Genomic DNA, 16786 nt, shown 5'->3' with positions numbered 1-16786 from the left:
TAAAATTTTTTCCTGATATTTTAGTAGACATGTTCCCTGATACGAATAACTGAAAGTTAAGTATTGCAAAAAAAAAGTTTTAAAATTCTAATACCTCAGTCCTGTTGTCAGGGAATAAGTCCTATTGCCTTCTCAGTAACTTTATGAATTTGAGTGTTTTTACAAACTACACAACTCTTTTGGAGTAGGAATTGGTATATTTTATGTCTGTTTTCTTCAGGGAAATTTGATTGGGAGCTAGCCCTATAATGCTGTCTTCACCACGACCTATATGGGAAAATATGTGACCATCTCTATTTTAGTAATGCCAAAGTCCTCTTAATTATTTATCCTGTGTAGTATTGAGGAACACAGTTTGTGACAGCACTATACTCAAACCTACTAAGGTCATGTCAAGAGGCCTTATAAAACTGAAAACAAATAGAGGAAAAATTGTGCCTTTCAGATAGAATTTTGCAATTATCAGATCTCTTTCTTTCCAGCTTAATTATTAAGCTTCAAGTGGCTTTTTTTCAGTTCTAAACATTCAAGCAGTTTTGAGTGTGATATATGTTTTTTATCTTGAAAAGGATTAGGAGCATTTAGGAGTTTCTGGAAAGAGCAGAAAATATAATTTGACCTAGAACATGCTTTTATATATAAAATTAAAGCCTATAGAATGATTTCAGAAGTATGTTGTTACATTTCATAATTTGAAAAATTTATTAATCGACTTTTGGACTACTGATACGCTCAATTAGATACTAATTCTTACAGTGGTATCAGGTTTTATTTTTAATTTGTTACCATATATAACACATATTCTGATAGGCATTTTATTTTTTTCTCATTCAATGCCTAAATTATAAAGAAAATAGTCCATATTTTGAAGAATAGAAGTTGCAGGGCTGATCAAATAGAGGTGGGTCATTTATCCCAGTTTTCTGTCTGGGAAAATTCCAAGAGTATACTCCAAATGTACAGAGCTAGATTTTTTAAGTGGTTATTTGTATAGTTGGTATACAATAAGTTTGTCTGCTTGGATTTGTAATGTAGTTTAACAGTTAAGGAAAATTAAATTTTTTTTTAATTCAGTGTGCAACCTACTTCTTTTGGGTCCCCCCCAGTTCACTTTACTATCTTGTTAAGATCAACAAACTTTCCTAATTTAGTCTACTTTAATTCGTTAGATTCATCAGTTTTCTTCCACATTAATAACTGCTTTGGACAAAGTTTAGTATTTCTAAATCAAATTGGCCTTGTTGTAGAAGAAGCAAAATAGAAAGGATGGGGTATTAGGGGTATTATTGTTATAAATATTCTGAGTGTGTGCACTTTGAGTGAAGTGGAAAATTTGCAATGTTGTCAGTCAGTATTGTCCTCTGCAGTCTTTGATTCTGGTCCTAAATGTGAATGTTCTATACACTTTGAACCCAGAGATGAGCCAAAAGAATGTTTGACTACAAAATGTGTGACCAAATAATACTGAAATTCTCTAAATGGGCTAGAGACCAGCTATACTAAGAATGCATTTCTCATTTATATGACCTATGTGTATGTCCATATCATACAGGACTTACTGCCTGAAAGACCTCAGTTCTATCTTGAGTCATCTCTAGTTGGTAGATGGGCTTGAAAAGATGTTTGTTGGCCTTTCCATCTTCATTTGCAAATGCATGCTGTTAGTACCAGAGGCAAATTTGAGTTCATGACAAACTGAACATAAGCTTTTTTTTTTTTTTTTTTTTTGTAAAGGCTGTAGACGTTAGTATCTGTGGATGTTTGGGACACTAATCAATATTAGAATAGAAAGGAAGTTCCTAGTAGATAAGAGGGGTCCTTTTAGGTTACCCACAAACAACAGAGCTACAGAACTATTCTACCAAGAGCAATTCACCAAGTTTACTTCCCTTAAGTTTCATTGTATCCATACTGACTTTTGCAATGCCTTATGAATTAGAAGCAACAGGAAAAGCATTACTGACCCCTTCTAGTTTATATCTCATGGAATAACAGATAATGAGTATTATTTCAGTTAGATGAAAAAAAGGAATCTTCTCTTTGCTCTTCTGCTACAATTCTACCATCATAATTTCACCTTAGAGAATTTCCTTGTGATTGTGATGGATGTGATATAATAAACATGTTGAAAAATTCTAAGGCTATCAAAATACTGAATTCATGATAGGTAATTAATACTGGAGTGCATCTGCATGGGTGCTGAGGTGTCTGTGTTTGCATTAGGTCTATGTGTTCTGTGCTCTGAGCGATGTTGTCATAGTGCTGTGTGTAAACTGTGCTGTGTCAGGAATTGGGGGATTGGATGGGCTCTCTAATGTGGATACTATTTATGTTAAATTGTAAATGATGATGTAGTATGGGATACTGTGATATTTTAAGTGATCATTGCCTTTTCTGCTGTACAATATGACCCTTCTCATCTCTCTCATTCATTTTGCATGCCTCTGCTCACTTCTGTACAGCCACAGTTGAGGCTATTGAGGCTGAAAAAGGTACGATCAGAGTCCTTGCGCTGGGCAGAGATCTGTGGTGTGTGGGTGGGCATCAGAGAATGTCCTGTGGGTGTATTTTACTCCTAGTTTGCACAGCCCAAGGTGAATCAGACTCACTGACTCATTGAGTTTGATAGTCACATTCCTCTTTTTTTTTTCTTTTGTTTTTGTTTTTGTTTTTTAAATCACAAGGACCAATTTCCACAGTGACAATCTGGTTTTTCCCTTTTCTAGTATATTGTGCAACCAGCATTGACTTGTTCCTGAATTCTTTAGAGTGCAGCATGTTATGCTATAATATTGTAGCATTTGAGGTTGCAAAGAAAGCTCTGTTCCACATTTTGCATGATTCTGTGCTATTCAGATCATTTTTTTCTGAAGTGAAACCCGCTCTAGGTATAGGTTTGAGTTAGTTTTTACTGATTTTCAGTAATTTACCTGAGACTGCAGGAGCTGTCACTATGATTTTTATTTTATTTATTTATTTATTTATTTATTTATTTATTTATTTATTTATTTATTTATTTTTTGCTGTTTGGCCTAGTGTTTGCTGATAATATTATACTCATGTACATCATATGTTGGCTTGATGTTACACATTATTTAATGCTTTACTGCCCAACCATTTATTTGGTTCACTTGCACAGACTCAGAATCCCAAAGATTGCACATGTTAAAACAACCAGATTATAACCAGTGGTATGGAAATCTTTTGTATGCACATTTTAATAGTGGAAAATGCATCATTCCAGATGAAGTAAATGAGAAATTACAACAATTGGAGGAGGATTGCTATTTATTTTGATTTGGGTTTCCAAAGAACATGCAGTGAATGGCTATTGAATTAAGGAAAACATTCCCTAAAATCTGAAACTATGAATACTTTTTGCTATCAGCCAAACACAGACCTAACTCCTGGAGGCATTTCCCACCTTTTTCATTTCATTCTGGTGGTGATGGGGTGATGATACCTTGACCTCCAAGATCTGATCTGCTAAATTTTAACTTAACTTTACTTACCTCTTTCTCCTCCCAAGCTCTTGGTACAGATTTGTATGTCAAGGATAACCTTGTTTAGCCTCCTCACTTGCCCCTACTCTTGTTGCTGCCTTACTGTGATAGTCACTGGTGATTTTAGGGTCTGAGGTAGGAGATAATTGGTATAATAGAAGTCAGACTGAGACCCTGAGACCATTGCCTGTTTGTTAATTTTGGGGTCAGAGAAGAGTTATTTTTGTGCGTTCTTTTATAAAGGCTATGCTAACACTATGAAGCGATCATGTTTATATTTAGGTTTAAACATTTCACATTTTAAGGGGAAGTCTGGAATGGGGATAAGGTTCAGTTAAAGTAAGATTTAAATGTTGCTACATACAGCTAATTTCTTTCTTCTTAAAAATCATTAATTATGTTTTTGAAATCTCAGAAATGTTTTTCAATTACTGACTTATCAAATTTGCATTTTGTTAAGCAATACGAGGATTCTCTCCACCACATAGAATCTGCAGTTTTGAAGAGGCAAAGGGTTTGGATAGGATCAATGAGAGAATGCCACCCCGGAAAGATGCTGTACAGCAAGATGGTTTCAATTCTCTGAACACCGCACATGCCACTGAGAACCACGGGACTGGCAACCATAGTGCCCAGTGACCCACGGCTTCCCAGGGACTCTCACATCTCGGGCCCCAAATGGACAGATCACCCCCAGGATCTGGAGGGGTCGGCCAAGCTGACTGTAAATGTCACAGTCCCTCTGGAGAAACCATTGTGCTTTTGAGACCCCAGCCCCCTTCCTGGATGGAGGCTTGAGGGCCCTGGGACATGCTGTACTATCTGATAAGATTGGGTCATCGCTGCCAAGGTGGAGAGCAGTGAGCAAGGGGCTTGGGGCAATTTCCAGTGGAGGGCAACTACACCTCCATTTATGCTTGTGGTTCACACATTTAAGTTTACAAATGAGATTTCTTTTTCCCCTCAGTAGAATTAGATTTTGTTTTTTAACCATGACTTCAAATGCAATCCTAAGAGCTAATGTGGACTTTTTTTTCTCATGAAATGTCTTTAAAGGATGAATTAGCATGGTCTTAAAATACATTTCTGAGGTTGCTAAGCTGTATTTTGAATTATGGGCAAAATGCTGAGAAACCCAGTTGGCATTTAAACAAAATGCTGACCTCAGGTCTATAGTTCTTAAATGTGGCTAATTCTGTAATATAGTCTTGGTATTTTTCAATTATGAATGCATAACCTATTTCTAGGCAGACTCTCTTACTTGAACACAAATCCAAAAACTAATTTAGAATCTTTTTTGCCCAGATCTTTTGAAATTTACACCCCAGAGATTTAAGAAGAAAACCTCTAAATTTCAAAATTATGAAGAATTACAGAATTACTCATTTAAGGTACTTTAAAAGAAGTTTGTACATTGTCAACGTAAATTTTACTTCAAATCATGTCTGTAAAACTTGACGTATTTTGTGTATGCATGTTTTCATTTTGCAAATATTTAATATATAGACCTATGATGTACAGGTACGACATGTATAGGTTACCTAGATGTTATGAGAAATTTTAGTTTATTGTGAGTACTCAAGTTGCTTAAATAGCCACCAGGGTGATTTGCTGCTGGCTTTCTATCATTTTTATGTTTTGATGCAAAGGAAATTTTAAAAATGTTCTGGAAGTGTTTTTGATTAAGCAATGCAGCATAGAAGCAATGGTTCTGTTCAATCATTCAGATGTTAGTGGAAGCATAAAAGTCAAGATTGCATGTTGAACATTTTCCTTTGATAGTTACAGAACTGCTTGGTTAAACTAAATGGAACCATGTGCTAATTTTTCACAATTATTGACCTGTATTGATTGCCACTGTAGTTTGATATTTCCCTTTACTTTGGTGGCCTGCTTCCCTCATGCCCTGGAATACAACTCAGAGCTCCAGGCAGCGGAACCATCTATTGTTTTGTTTGCCAGAAAGTGCACCCTGTATGGTCTCCTGTCTAAGTTGGAAATATTATGCATGTGCAGGACTATTCGAGTATTTTATAAACAGTAGCACACAATAAATTCCATGCATGGGCCGCTGCTCCTATCTCTGTGTTGGGTTTTATTTGGAAGATGTAGTCTGATTTGACCTCGTGCAAATCAGAAAATTCTGTTAACAGAACTGGTATATAGCCTTCAGAGAAGATTATCTCGTGGATAGTTCATGATAATTTGATGAATTAAATTCTTATCTTCATAAATTTTGCTTTTTTTTTTTTTTAACTTTGGTTACATTTGTCTTACATGAGCATTAGTAATTGAGCACTAGAGGACTTTGGGTGCCTATTATAGGCCTTCTAAATCTTATATTTAAAATCATTATTTCACTTGACTTTTCATTGAAAGAAAATGTTATTATCTAGAATTTTGTTACAGTTGTATTGGGAACTTATTGGGTGTTTTAACAGTAAGAAAAAGGATATTCATGATACTGCATTTTCTTGCCATCATATTCCTTCTTTGCCATAATCAAAATAGTATGGAATTTTGCAAATTGAGGGAAATTAGGATATTGCTCAACATTTTATAATGTAATCATATGGTAACCTTATTACAGTTTTCAACAATAAATATAATGATACACATTAGAAAGCATTAATTTAAATTGAAATGTGTATACTTGCCTAATTTCAGGTAACAAACAGAACTCAAATTGATGATTATTACAGCTTCTAGTTGCTGTATTATCAACTTAACACACATACCAGTCCATGAGCTACCCTTAAAGTTGCTATGCACTGCATACCGTAAAGGTTCTTCTTGATGTTACTGTTTTTATGAAAACTGTGCATCTCTAAATTAAGAGCAGGTACCAGGAACTCCGCCCTTAGATTCATCACTGGGGGGAATCATGAGTAAACGTAAAACATCATTAGCAAACTAGAATTATGGGTTGATAGTAAAAATTAAAAAGAGGAAGAAAGTAAGAGAAAGGAACAGAATTCAGAAAAAGTGGTATACATTAAGAGTGGTAGAAAAATCACCCAGTGCCTCACCTACCACTTTGTACCTGTTGAATAGGAACCTCTTTCTAATCTTTCTTCAGAACTATGAACGATAGAAGTATTTTTTAAGGTTTCACAGTGAACCATGAAAGCATTTTTAAGGCTTTTTAAAAATGTAACTCATGGGGCACTGGGTATCTCAGTCAGTTAAGCCTCCGACTTTGGCTCAGATCACGATGTCATGGTTTGTGAGTTTGAGCTACGCATTGGGCTCTGTGCTGACAGTGTGGAGCCTGCTTGTGATTCTCTCTCCTTCCCTCTGTCTCTGCCTTTCCCTCCACTTTCTTTCTATCATAAAATAAAAATAAATAAAAAAATAAATGTAATTCATGATGAAAGCAAACTGAAAAGTTCAGATCTTTCTAAATTGTAAATTTAAATGTCTGCCAGAGCTAGTAGCTATGATGGTAAAATATAAATTAATATTCAATATCAGTTTTTTCTTTATTTTATATTCCTTTATAGTCAAAGATGACACTCCTGAGTTAGAAAAGACCATCTCTCAGGGTGCCTGGGTGGCTTGGTTAAGCGTCCAACTTTGGCTCAGGTCATGATCTCATGTTTTGTGAGTTCGAGCCCCACGTGGGACTCTGTTGCTGACAGCTCAGAGCCTGGAACCTGCCTCGGATTCTGTATCTCCCTCTCTCTCTGCTCATACTCTGTCTCTGTCTCTGTCTCTCTCTCTCTCTCTCAAAAATAAATAAACATTAAAAAAATTAAAAGAAAAGACCACCTCTCACTTCTTGTGCCTTCTGTTGTTCAGCTAATATTAACAGAACTCATAACCTTTAAATGTTCTGCCAGTTGATTTGAAATAGACCTGAAACATTTGCTTAAAATGAATTACTCCCATTTTACTCCAGATTTTTGCCTATTGCAACTGATTTTCTTTTGTCCACGGCTGTTCTGAATAATGTCATGTAAATGCATCCTTAACACTTTTCTTCCACCTTATCTGCTTTCAGTTTGCTTCCTATAGTCTGGAGTTCCTTAAGAATCCATTTTCAGGGTGTCTGGGTGGCTCAGTCGGTTGAGTGTCCAGCTCGGCTCTGGTCATGATCTCATGGTTCGTGGGTTCAAGCCCCACATCGGGCTCTGTGCTAACAGTTCAGAGCCTGGAGCCTGCTTCAGATTCTGTCTCCCTGGTCTCTCTCTGCCCTTCCCCTACTTGTGCTGTCTGTCTCTCAAAAATAAACTTAAAAAAAAACATTTTTTTTTTAAGGAATCCATTCTCTGCATCTGTTCATGTATAGATTTTTGATTTACCACATTCCAGGACCTCCCTGCAAGTTGTTCTGTTCCCCAGTTTGATGATCACAGAGGCAGGTAAGTGACATATAGCTGGGGCCAGATGTAAACAGAAAGTTAGGTCTTGCAGTCATATAGGACCATTGTCCTAATAACTTACGATAGACTCTGGAGCTTGGTAAGTGAAAAGGAGCTAGGAATGTATAATTAAATCCCTTGGATCAGTATTCATTATAGGAAGGAATGAGAAGATGTTTGAATTGATTCTTTTTTATTTTCTGTTCCTAGAAGTAGAATGCATTTTTAGTAATATTTTGATTTTGCTTATTTTATTCCTCTTCTTATTCACTCTTTTGAGATAAATGGAGTGTGCCTGATGTGACATTCACTCAGAAAGTACCTTGCTTTCCTTTCAGAGAAAGTGAATTTTACAAATTAATTTTGTTTCCCCTACAATTGATTTTCTTCTATACCATTAAAAGACCATTTCTATTCTTCTTTCTTGGGTATTACATTTGTACTTAATATACAAATTAATTATATTAATCATTGTGTTTGAGCAGTGTTGTTAGGCTAAAAGGGACTTTGGGCTTGGGGTAACTCTTCCTGGGTCTGGATTAACATCCAGAACTCCAGGAGTTCCCACTGCTCTGAGCTAGTGCCTCCCTTTCCAACCAACTAATGACTTCTGAACTAATCCTAGGTGGTTTTTGTTTGTTATTGTTTGTTTGTTTTTCTGCCACTGTGGACTAAGAGCATAAATGCTGCCTTAGTAAGAGAGGTTAAAGAAGCAATAGGTTTCATCTTTCCTTAGCCTGACTGGCCTTTGGTGAGTTTGGGTGTGTTGACAGAATAAATACTGAGCCATCTTGGCAGACAAGGAAGGTCAGAAAGAGAGAAGTCCATGGGCAGGGGGCCAAGTCCCTCCTTGCCTCGTTAGGGAGAATTCAGCGTTGTCTGTCTGGTTGGCAGGGTATACCTAATCACAGAGACGCAGCATTTCAGCAGTTTGCAAAGGAAAGTGATACGAAGGGACAGCTGCAAGTCAGCCACAGCTTAGATCTGAGGAGATCAAGCATTCGCTTCACTTGGAAGAAAGAGAGAAGGAAGGAAGCCTAGGGCTTAGCAGGGTAAGTTCCTTTCCCTTCAAATCATCTGCTTGCTTAGTTTATAGTTGAGTAAAACATTTATCACCCCAAGGAGTGTTAGCACTGATTAAGCATCTGAATGTGCTTAATAATAGTGTTCCTAATGGATTCCTCCTTTTCGCTTTCTCTTTCCTAACTCCTTTTGAGGATCCCCAATGACTAGCATCACTCTCCCCTTTCCCTGCCTCCCCAAAGATGTTTCGTGTTTGCTGGTGAATTAGAGAAAATTACATAGGTCTTCCTGGTCTGGAGATAGCGAGAAGATACTGTGGTAGGTGAAACTTGAGGCTTTTGGTGGTGAGGGAGAAGGATGGGAGACCTGGTCTGGGAATAGGCTAATATTTAGGGAATTTGGAGATGAAGGATAATAGTTTTTCTAGAGCGTCCAGTTCATGTCTCCTTTTTAGTCCTTGGTGTTGGTGTTTTCTCTTTTATATACGGAGAATAAATTAGAGCCCAAGCCACTGGGGGCAGCTGGAAAAAAGGTGATTCCTTGCTAGGTGACATAGACTCTGATCTCTAGAAAATTCTGAAAGCTCATTATATGTAATTCTTTCCAACTTCTCCCTTGTCCTCTATGTTTTTTGCCTTTGTTTCTCTCAGTCCCGTCCCTCCCCTCAAACTTGGAGGATCCTGGGACTCTGTGCAGAAAAGTTAGAGCCAAGGAAGCTGGGTCTGGGCCTGGGGTACACAAACTCAGACATGAGCTTCACGTAGATGCAAATGCAAGGACCTGGCTTCTCATTCCCACCTTCTTACCTTCCTGCCAGAAATTTAGTTAGTTTGTATCATGAGCCCATTCTAGACATAGAGGAAACTCTCAGGGATTTCATCGCCCCACTCCTCCTCAAACTGTGATTCCTTCCTTCACTTCCCAGTGAGTTCAGTCAACTTCTAGAGAGCCAAGAGTTAGTCTTCCTTTCAAGAAGGACCTCTTTGGAAAGGCAGATAAGTGAGGCAATACATTTCTTGTCTTAATTGGCTTCCATTGCAGAAGGCTTTTAGTTGAACATCAGGAATATATATTTATTAATCCTGGGATTTAAGACCCTTGACTTATATCAGAACAAAGATAATTTTTCTCCATACCTGTAAAGAAAAGATGAATCCATTCTTTCAAGGTTCAAGAAGGTGTTTTCTTGCCTGAGGAGGCTGGGTAGGTAGAGCAGATGAATGCTTCTAAAGTTGCAATGATTCTGGAAATGTGATGAGAATGTGTGGTGATTAAAAGTGGAGGGAAGATTCAGGTCACTTGTTGGAAATGGGGTACTCAGGTGTGAAGGCATCCTTTAGTAAAGGGACCCTTAAATCTTAAAATAATCTACCACCTTCAGGTCTAATTTCTTCTGTATTAGTGAGAATGTAGAATGCAGATGAGCTTAGCTATCTCTGTTCTTTGGACTCTGAAAACATCCATTTATCTGTGGTGAGAGGGGAGAGATTACACAAGTGAAATGAAAGGAGGGGAAAGAAAGTACAAAAGAAAATACAAATTAGTTCCCTCATTAACTGAGGACAGCAGTTTGCAAAAAGCCGTGTCATAAGATAATAGCTTTTCTTTTTTTTAAGTTTCAATTTTAATTCTAGTTAGTTACAATGTTATGTTAGTTTCAGGTGTACAGATAATAGATTTTAGTGGATGATTCTGGGAGGTTTTTGTTTGTTCTGCCACCTACACTTCATCTGAATGATGATTCTAGAGTTTTTTTCCTAACAAATCTGGTCCAGAAGGAGTAAATGTCAGACTATTTTTGTAACAAAACATGATCCGTGATTTGAACTTTAAAAGTTACCTTATTCATAGTAAAACCAACCACAGTCAGCCTTTTTATCCTCTGCCATTTCCTTGTCCCTGGAGGCAGTTAATTGGAAAGTTAGTATTTAGATTCTCAATCTCTACAGGTACCTTTCTTTTTTATTTTTTAATTGAGATGAAATTCACAAGATAAATTAATCCTTTTAAAGTGAGCAATTAAATGGCATGTCCTACATTCACATGGTTGTGCAACCACCACCTCTATCTGGTTCCAAAACATTTTCATCATCCCAAAAGAAAACCTCATAACCAGGAGTGCCTGGTGGCTCAGTTGGGTAAGTGTCTGACTCTTGATTTTGGCTCAGGTCGTGATCTTACAGCTCCATGGGTTTGAACCCCAAGTTGGGCTCTGCACTGACAGAGCCTGCTTGGGATTCTCTCTCTCCCTCTCTCTGTCCCTCCCCTACTTGAGTGCATGCTCTCTTATGCTCTCTTATGCTCTCTCTTTTTCAAAATAAATAAACTTAAAAAAAAAAAAAAAAGTAAACCCCATAACCATTTAGCAGTTACTCCCCATTCCTCTTCCACCCAGTCCCTGGCAACCAGGAGTTGATTTCTGTCTGTGGGTTTACCTTTCCTCGATATTTCATATAAATGAAATCCTATAACGTGACCTTTTGACTTCTTTCAGTTAGCATAATGCTTTTGAGGTTCATCCACATTGTAGCATATTATCAGTACTTCATTTCTTTTTATGGTGTCATATCTAAGAAATTGCCAAATCCATATTATGACCTTTTCCCTTTGTGTTCTTCTAAGACTTTATAGTTTTAGTTCTTAATGTTTATGTTGTTATACTTATAGTCAAACTCAAATCATTCTATTTCATTAATTTCTAGAGTGTTCCCATCTACATTTCTATGCTCATGCTCTTCTCTGTGCTAAGAATTCCTTTTTTTATCTCATGTATTCAAAGAATTACCATCGGTCTATTTTGACTGATACCTGCTTTATAAAGTCTTCCTACAGCTAACCAACTAAAGAGACTCTTCTGATTTCCCACTAGTGCTTTAGTTTCACTTACAGTATTTATATACTGCCTTATGTTATGATTTACATTTGATCCCTCTACAGGACATCTAGATGTTGAGTATATTTTTCATATTTGTTTCCATTATTTTATGAGTGATTATATATGTTTAGCAATAAATATTTTTTGAGTGAATGCATGTTTTTATTTTTCCCAATATAGTTCCTTTTGTTTACTCAACAATTGTAGAAGGAATGGGAGAAGACAAGCCAAGAAAGGAGAATATCACAGAGTTCCTGCTAGGTAGTGGGTGGGTGCAGGATCAGTTCTACTTCAAAACTCGCCTCTTTAGGAAAGTTTCTTCATAATTTTTTATAACTTGCTTTAACTATATAACTCTTAGCATTGTGATGCTGATTTTGTGTTGCGTTTAATTTCTTCCTCTGGGTCTATTGCTTACAACTGTGATGATAGGTTTTCTAAAATGAATGTTTTATTTCCCCAACTAAGTGAAATTGACTAATTCTCCAATTAGCTGGTAGTTTTGGACAACCAAAACTTTTGTTTGCTTTTTTCTCTCTTTTGATTTTTTTTCTCTCTTTTTGAAATCAAGAGTCAGACACTTACCCAACTGAGCCACCAGGCACCTCTGGTTATGAGGTTTTCTTTTGGGATGATGAAAATGTTTTGGAACTAGATAGAGGTGGTGGTTGCACAACCATGTGAATGTAGGACATGCCATATTATTGCTCACTTTAAAAGGATTTTTGATTTTTTAAAAGGATTATACGAATAATATATAAATATATTCTAACTATTCAAGAGTCAAATATCACAGATAGGTCTAAAGTTCCTTTTGATTAACCCAGTTCCTGTCCCATTACTTCTTTCCGTCCTCAGTGTTAATCACTGTTACTGGTTTTACATGAGACCTGCCAGACCTTTTCCTGTGCATTTCCTTACATATGTATTTAAATTTTACATAGAACTTAATATGTAACACATATATGTATAATTATGTTCATATATAATTATTTCCCTGCTGTTTTTTTTATAATCGCCTATGGTGATCAATAATCAGTAGATACCAAATAAGTCTTACGGATACCTAGGTCTGAGAGACTAGAATGAGAAGTGAAAGGTCAAGCATATGAAAACCCATCATATGTGACCAACTTGCAAAGTTTCATTCCATATCTGTTCTGTGTATAGTCCCCAGGTATCAGTGGACAGCCATGGCTCCAAGATCTCGGAAGCGAAGGCACAAGAAACCCCCTTCATCAGTGGCTCCCATGGTTGTGACCCCATCCACAGTTGTGACCCCTGTGCCTCTGACCCTCTCAAAACCTGACCCTAGCATTGATGCGCTTGGCTTCTTCTCCTTGGAAAATAATGTTCCTGGCCTATCTCAGCTAATCCTTCAAAAGCTAAGCATGAAAAGCTATGAAGAATACAAGTGAGTGACTCGCTCTATGGAAGAATAATATCTCTAGTAGAACTGATTTTAGAAGGCAAAGAGGGAATATAGCTTGGAGAATATGGGGCATTTACAATGAGGGAGTCCCTCATCCTGACTTCTGTAAGTTTTATTACTATAGAAGAAATATAATTTGCTTATGTGAGAAATAGTGGGAGTAGATGGAAATATATTGGAGGCAAGGTATAGGTCATGAAAGATTTTGGAGATAACTCTTTTTCCTATTGCCACTTATTCACCGTGCCATTTCTGCAGGTTGGTGCTAGATGGGGGTGCTTCTGTATCAGGCTTTGGATTTCGATGCCCTCAAGAAATGTTCCAGAAGATGGAGGACACATTCCGATTCTGTGCTCACTGTAGAGCTCTCCCTAGTGGTCTTTCAGACTCCAAGGTCTTACGGCAGTGCAAAAGGTGACTAGTTGGGGGCTAAATGGGGAGTCATCCAGAAATGATCCTATTCTAAGACTTCCTTGCAGGAGGAAAGGTCTAAGAGTTTTCAAAGTAACTTAAGGCCCACTCATTTTGTGTGATCCAGGCCACAGAAAGATTAGAAAAGGATTGGGCTCCTTCTTATTTTGGGTATTATGGGGAGGTCAGACAGATTATGGTACAATAGTCCCCCCCCCACCTGCAGTTTGCTTTCTGTGGTTTCACTTATCCATGGTCAACCACGGTCTGGGAGCAGATGATCCTCCTCTGACTATTGTCAAAAAGTCATTAGTAGTGTAATGCTGTGTTGTAGTGCTTATGTCATTCATCTCACTTCATCTCATCATGTAGGCATTTTATCATCTCACATTATCACAAGAAGAAGGGTGAGTACAATACAGTAAGATCTTTTGAGAGAGAGACCACTTCCGTATAACATTATAGTATATTATAATTGTCTTATTGTTAATCTCTTACTGTGCCTAATTTATAAATTTTATCATAGATACATATGTATGTATGTATGTATAGGAGGAAACAGTATATACAGGGTTTAGGTCATCCGTGAGTTCGGTATCCATTGGGGATCTTGGAACATATTCCCTTTGGATAAGGGGGGACGACTGTATAATCTTCTTTACCTCCCTCCTCTTGAGTACGCAAGGTATAAGATCATTATCTCTTCTGGGGAGTTGAGCCATACCTGTGATAATAGGGCAGCTGCAAACTCCTGTTATTTATTTTTTCTGTAAGTGATGTAAAAAGTGAGTTGTTCCAGATATAGACTGAGGTGTCACTCTAACCCAAGAGAATAATTACATTCCTAGTCTCTCATGCCTCCCCTCCCAAATATAATCTCCAAATTTAGTGCATCAGTTGTCACTCCTCTCCTTACCTTCCTTATCCAGTGATCTTTCTTCCTAGGTGCAGGTATATCAGTTCCCTTCCCCCTTCCCCTGACATACCTTTGAGGTATAGGAACATCTGTTTCTGGGGCTCATTCTTTCAGGTGCAGAAATGTCTATTACTGTGGTCCAGAGTGCCAGAGGTCAGACTGGCCAGCACATAGGAAGGTTTGTCAAGAGCTGCGTCTTGTAGCTGTGGACCGTCTCATGGAATGGCTCCTAGTCACAGGTGAAGTGATAGTGTTGGAGAACTCTGACATAGTGGTCATAATTGGTTGTACTTGGAGAGGGAGATGAAAGCATGTTGTTAGAAGGAAAAAATGAGAAACTGAGTGGGGCACTCCTGGTCACAAGTTGGGAGAGTACACTTGGAAAGAATATTGAAGCCAGGAAAGGATTATGTCATTCTTATTTCTTCTTTCCTACAGGTGCTTTTGTCCTACCTTCAGGGCCTTGGCCATGCCTGGCTGAAGCTGTACAGGGCTGGGATACCTGGTTTTCTATGCGGCATTTACAGCTAGATGCTACACTGGATGCTGTGCTAGGTAGTCATGCCATGACCACCCTGTGGGCCAGCGTAGGACGGCCAAGGCCAGACCCAGATGTCTTGCAGGGCTCTTTGAAGCGGCTGCTGACAGATGCCCTCTCACGACCCTTGACACTGGGCCTTGGGCTTCGGGCCTTGGGGATAAATGTTGGGAAGATTGGGGGAAGCACAGTGCATGTGGTTGGTGCTTCCCACGTGGAGACATTCCTCACTCGCCCTGAGGACTATGATGAGCTTGGCTACATGTTTCCTGGACACCTTGGCCTCCGTGTGATCATGGTGGGTATAGACGTATCTGCTGGCTTTACACAGAACCCCTCAACTCCCATCCTGGAACCTGGCACAGTTCAGCTTAGTGGCCATAGAGGCCTCTATCATGACTTCTGGGAGGAGGAGGTAGAGACTGGGCGGATAGCCCATCCGGATTTGGTGGTGACATTCCATCCAGGTAAGAATCATTTAGGGGAATACTGGGTGGCTTTTCTGGGAATTTTCTATCCTGACTCTTGTATCTTCTATATTTGGAATCCCATTCATTTGGTCAGGTTAAACACAATATGATGACAACTTTGGTTGATCATTAGCCATTTGTGCTATGCCCGGGTTCAGAATTTTCCACTGAAGAACCTGGGGTAGATGATGATGGTAAATGAGCATTGGAGGTGAGCAAGGTGAGGAGAAAGGTGAACACAATTAAAAAAAAAAAAGTATCTTGCTTAGGCCCTACTTCAGCCTTTCCCCTCTCTATATCCATTTCTATTTTTGTTGTTTTTTCCATAGGTTTCCATGCTTCCCCAGACTTAATGGAGGCTTGGCTGCCCACCCTCTTGCTACTTCGTGATTATGAGATCCCTACATTGATCACTGTTTACAGGTTTCAACTTCCTCCTATTTTTGATATATCCCTGACTCACTCAACACCTCTCTTTAAATTTTTAATGTTTATTATTCATTTTTGACAGAGAGAGAGAGACAGAGCGCGAGAGGGGGGGGAGGGGCAGAGAGAGAGGGAGACACAGAGTCCGAAGCAGGCTCCAGGCTCTGAGCTCTGAGCTGTCAGCACAGAGCCCGATGTGGGGCTTGAATTCACGAACCGTGAGATCATGACCTGAGCGAAAGTCAGATGCTTAACCGACTGAGCCACCCAGGCACCCCTCAACACCTCTCTTTATATAGATGAGCTCATTTCTCTCCCCTTTGCTCATCTTCTATCTTCTGGTGAGGATTTTCTTCCTTTCCACACTTGGCTTTCTAATCCCCTTAGAACCAAGTCCTATGCTAGTTAATCAGGTGATTAGTGAGACATTTGGTAGGAAGGGATATCCCCTCGCCTAAACCAGCCTTAGGTAATTTTGGGGATTAATGAGTACAGAAGCATCAAGTTCTGAGAAATTTCTCTCCTATGTTTCTCATAATTAGCACAGCATTTTATTATTATTATTTTTTTTTTATCTGTCTCCCATAGCCATCAGGAATTGGCAGCCTCATTACAGATTCTGGTGGACTTGGATACAAACATCACCGCCTATGGAGCTAACCCTTTTGCATCCCTCAAACCTGAACAGGTCTATTCCAACCCCAACAAGCAGCCAGTATACTGCAATGCCTATTATATCATCTTTCTTGGAAGTTCCTGCCAGTTGGATAGGAGGCAACTGGAAGAAAAAGTAGATGGTGGAGTTTAAATAGCTGACCCAGATCCTGA

General features: G+C 38.5%; 2 protein-coding genes across 9 annotated transcripts in view; both read left to right on the top strand.

Annotated features, from left to right (window-relative positions):
• Window positions 1-5583, top strand: part of PPP3CB (protein phosphatase 3 catalytic subunit beta) — a 58738-nt gene extending 53155 nt beyond the window's left edge. For 4 of the 7 annotated variants that reach the window (XM_086680005.1, XM_086680004.1, XM_086680006.1 and 1 more), the window contains 2 exons: window positions 2463-2492; window positions 3964-5583. In XM_086680005.1, the coding sequence (XP_086536131.1) occupies window positions 2463-2492; window positions 3964-4142 (209 nt within the window). In that variant the 3' untranslated portion in view covers window positions 4143-5583. The remainder of the gene's footprint in view (window positions 1-2462; window positions 2493-3963) is intronic. The other 3 variants (XM_086680008.1, XM_086680009.1, XM_086680010.1) reach the window with 1 other exon arrangement.
• Window positions 5584-8748: 3165 nt separating this feature from the next.
• Window positions 8749-16767, top strand: MSS51 (MSS51 mitochondrial translational activator). 2 transcript variants are annotated; one of them, XM_025918364.2, is made up of 7 exons: window positions 8750-8919; window positions 12936-13179; window positions 13456-13611; window positions 14639-14763; window positions 14963-15529; window positions 15862-15955; window positions 16547-16767. In XM_025918364.2, the coding sequence occupies exons 2-7, from the start codon at window positions 12959-12961 to the stop codon at window positions 16764-16766; spliced, it is 1383 nt and encodes a 460-aa protein (XP_025774149.1). In that variant the 5' UTR covers window positions 8750-8919; window positions 12936-12958; the 3' UTR covers window position 16767. The 2 variants fall into 2 exon arrangements, with proteins under 2 accessions (XP_086536139.1, XP_025774149.1); XM_086680013.1 differs by lacking the exon at window positions 15862-15955 and having other exon boundaries at window positions 8749-8919.
• Window positions 16768-16786: the final 19 nt, after the last annotated feature.

Source organism: Puma concolor, chromosome D2, assembly GCF_028749965.1.
Source record: "Puma concolor isolate L17-30 chromosome D2, mPumCon1.1.hap2, whole genome shotgun sequence".
NCBI lineage: Eukaryota > Metazoa > Chordata > Mammalia > Carnivora > Felidae > Puma > Puma concolor.
This window is presented reverse-complemented; position numbering and strand designations above follow the sequence as displayed.

What these genes read in the sequence shown, in the direction of transcription:
- MSS51 (XM_025918364.2), top strand. Translation starts at nt 12,959, where the DNA reads ATGGCTCCAAGATCTCGGAAGCGAAGGCACAAGAAACCCCCTTCATCA. An exon ending in GGAATGGCTCCTAGTCACAG is followed by an intron (nt 14,764 to 14,962) that starts GTGAAGTGATAG and finishes TCTTTCCTACAG; the next exon opens with GTGCTTTTGTCCTACCTTCA. An exon ending in GGTGGTGACATTCCATCCAG is followed by an intron (nt 15,530 to 15,861) that starts GTAAGAATCATT and finishes TTTTTTCCATAG; the next exon opens with GTTTCCATGCTTCCCCAGAC.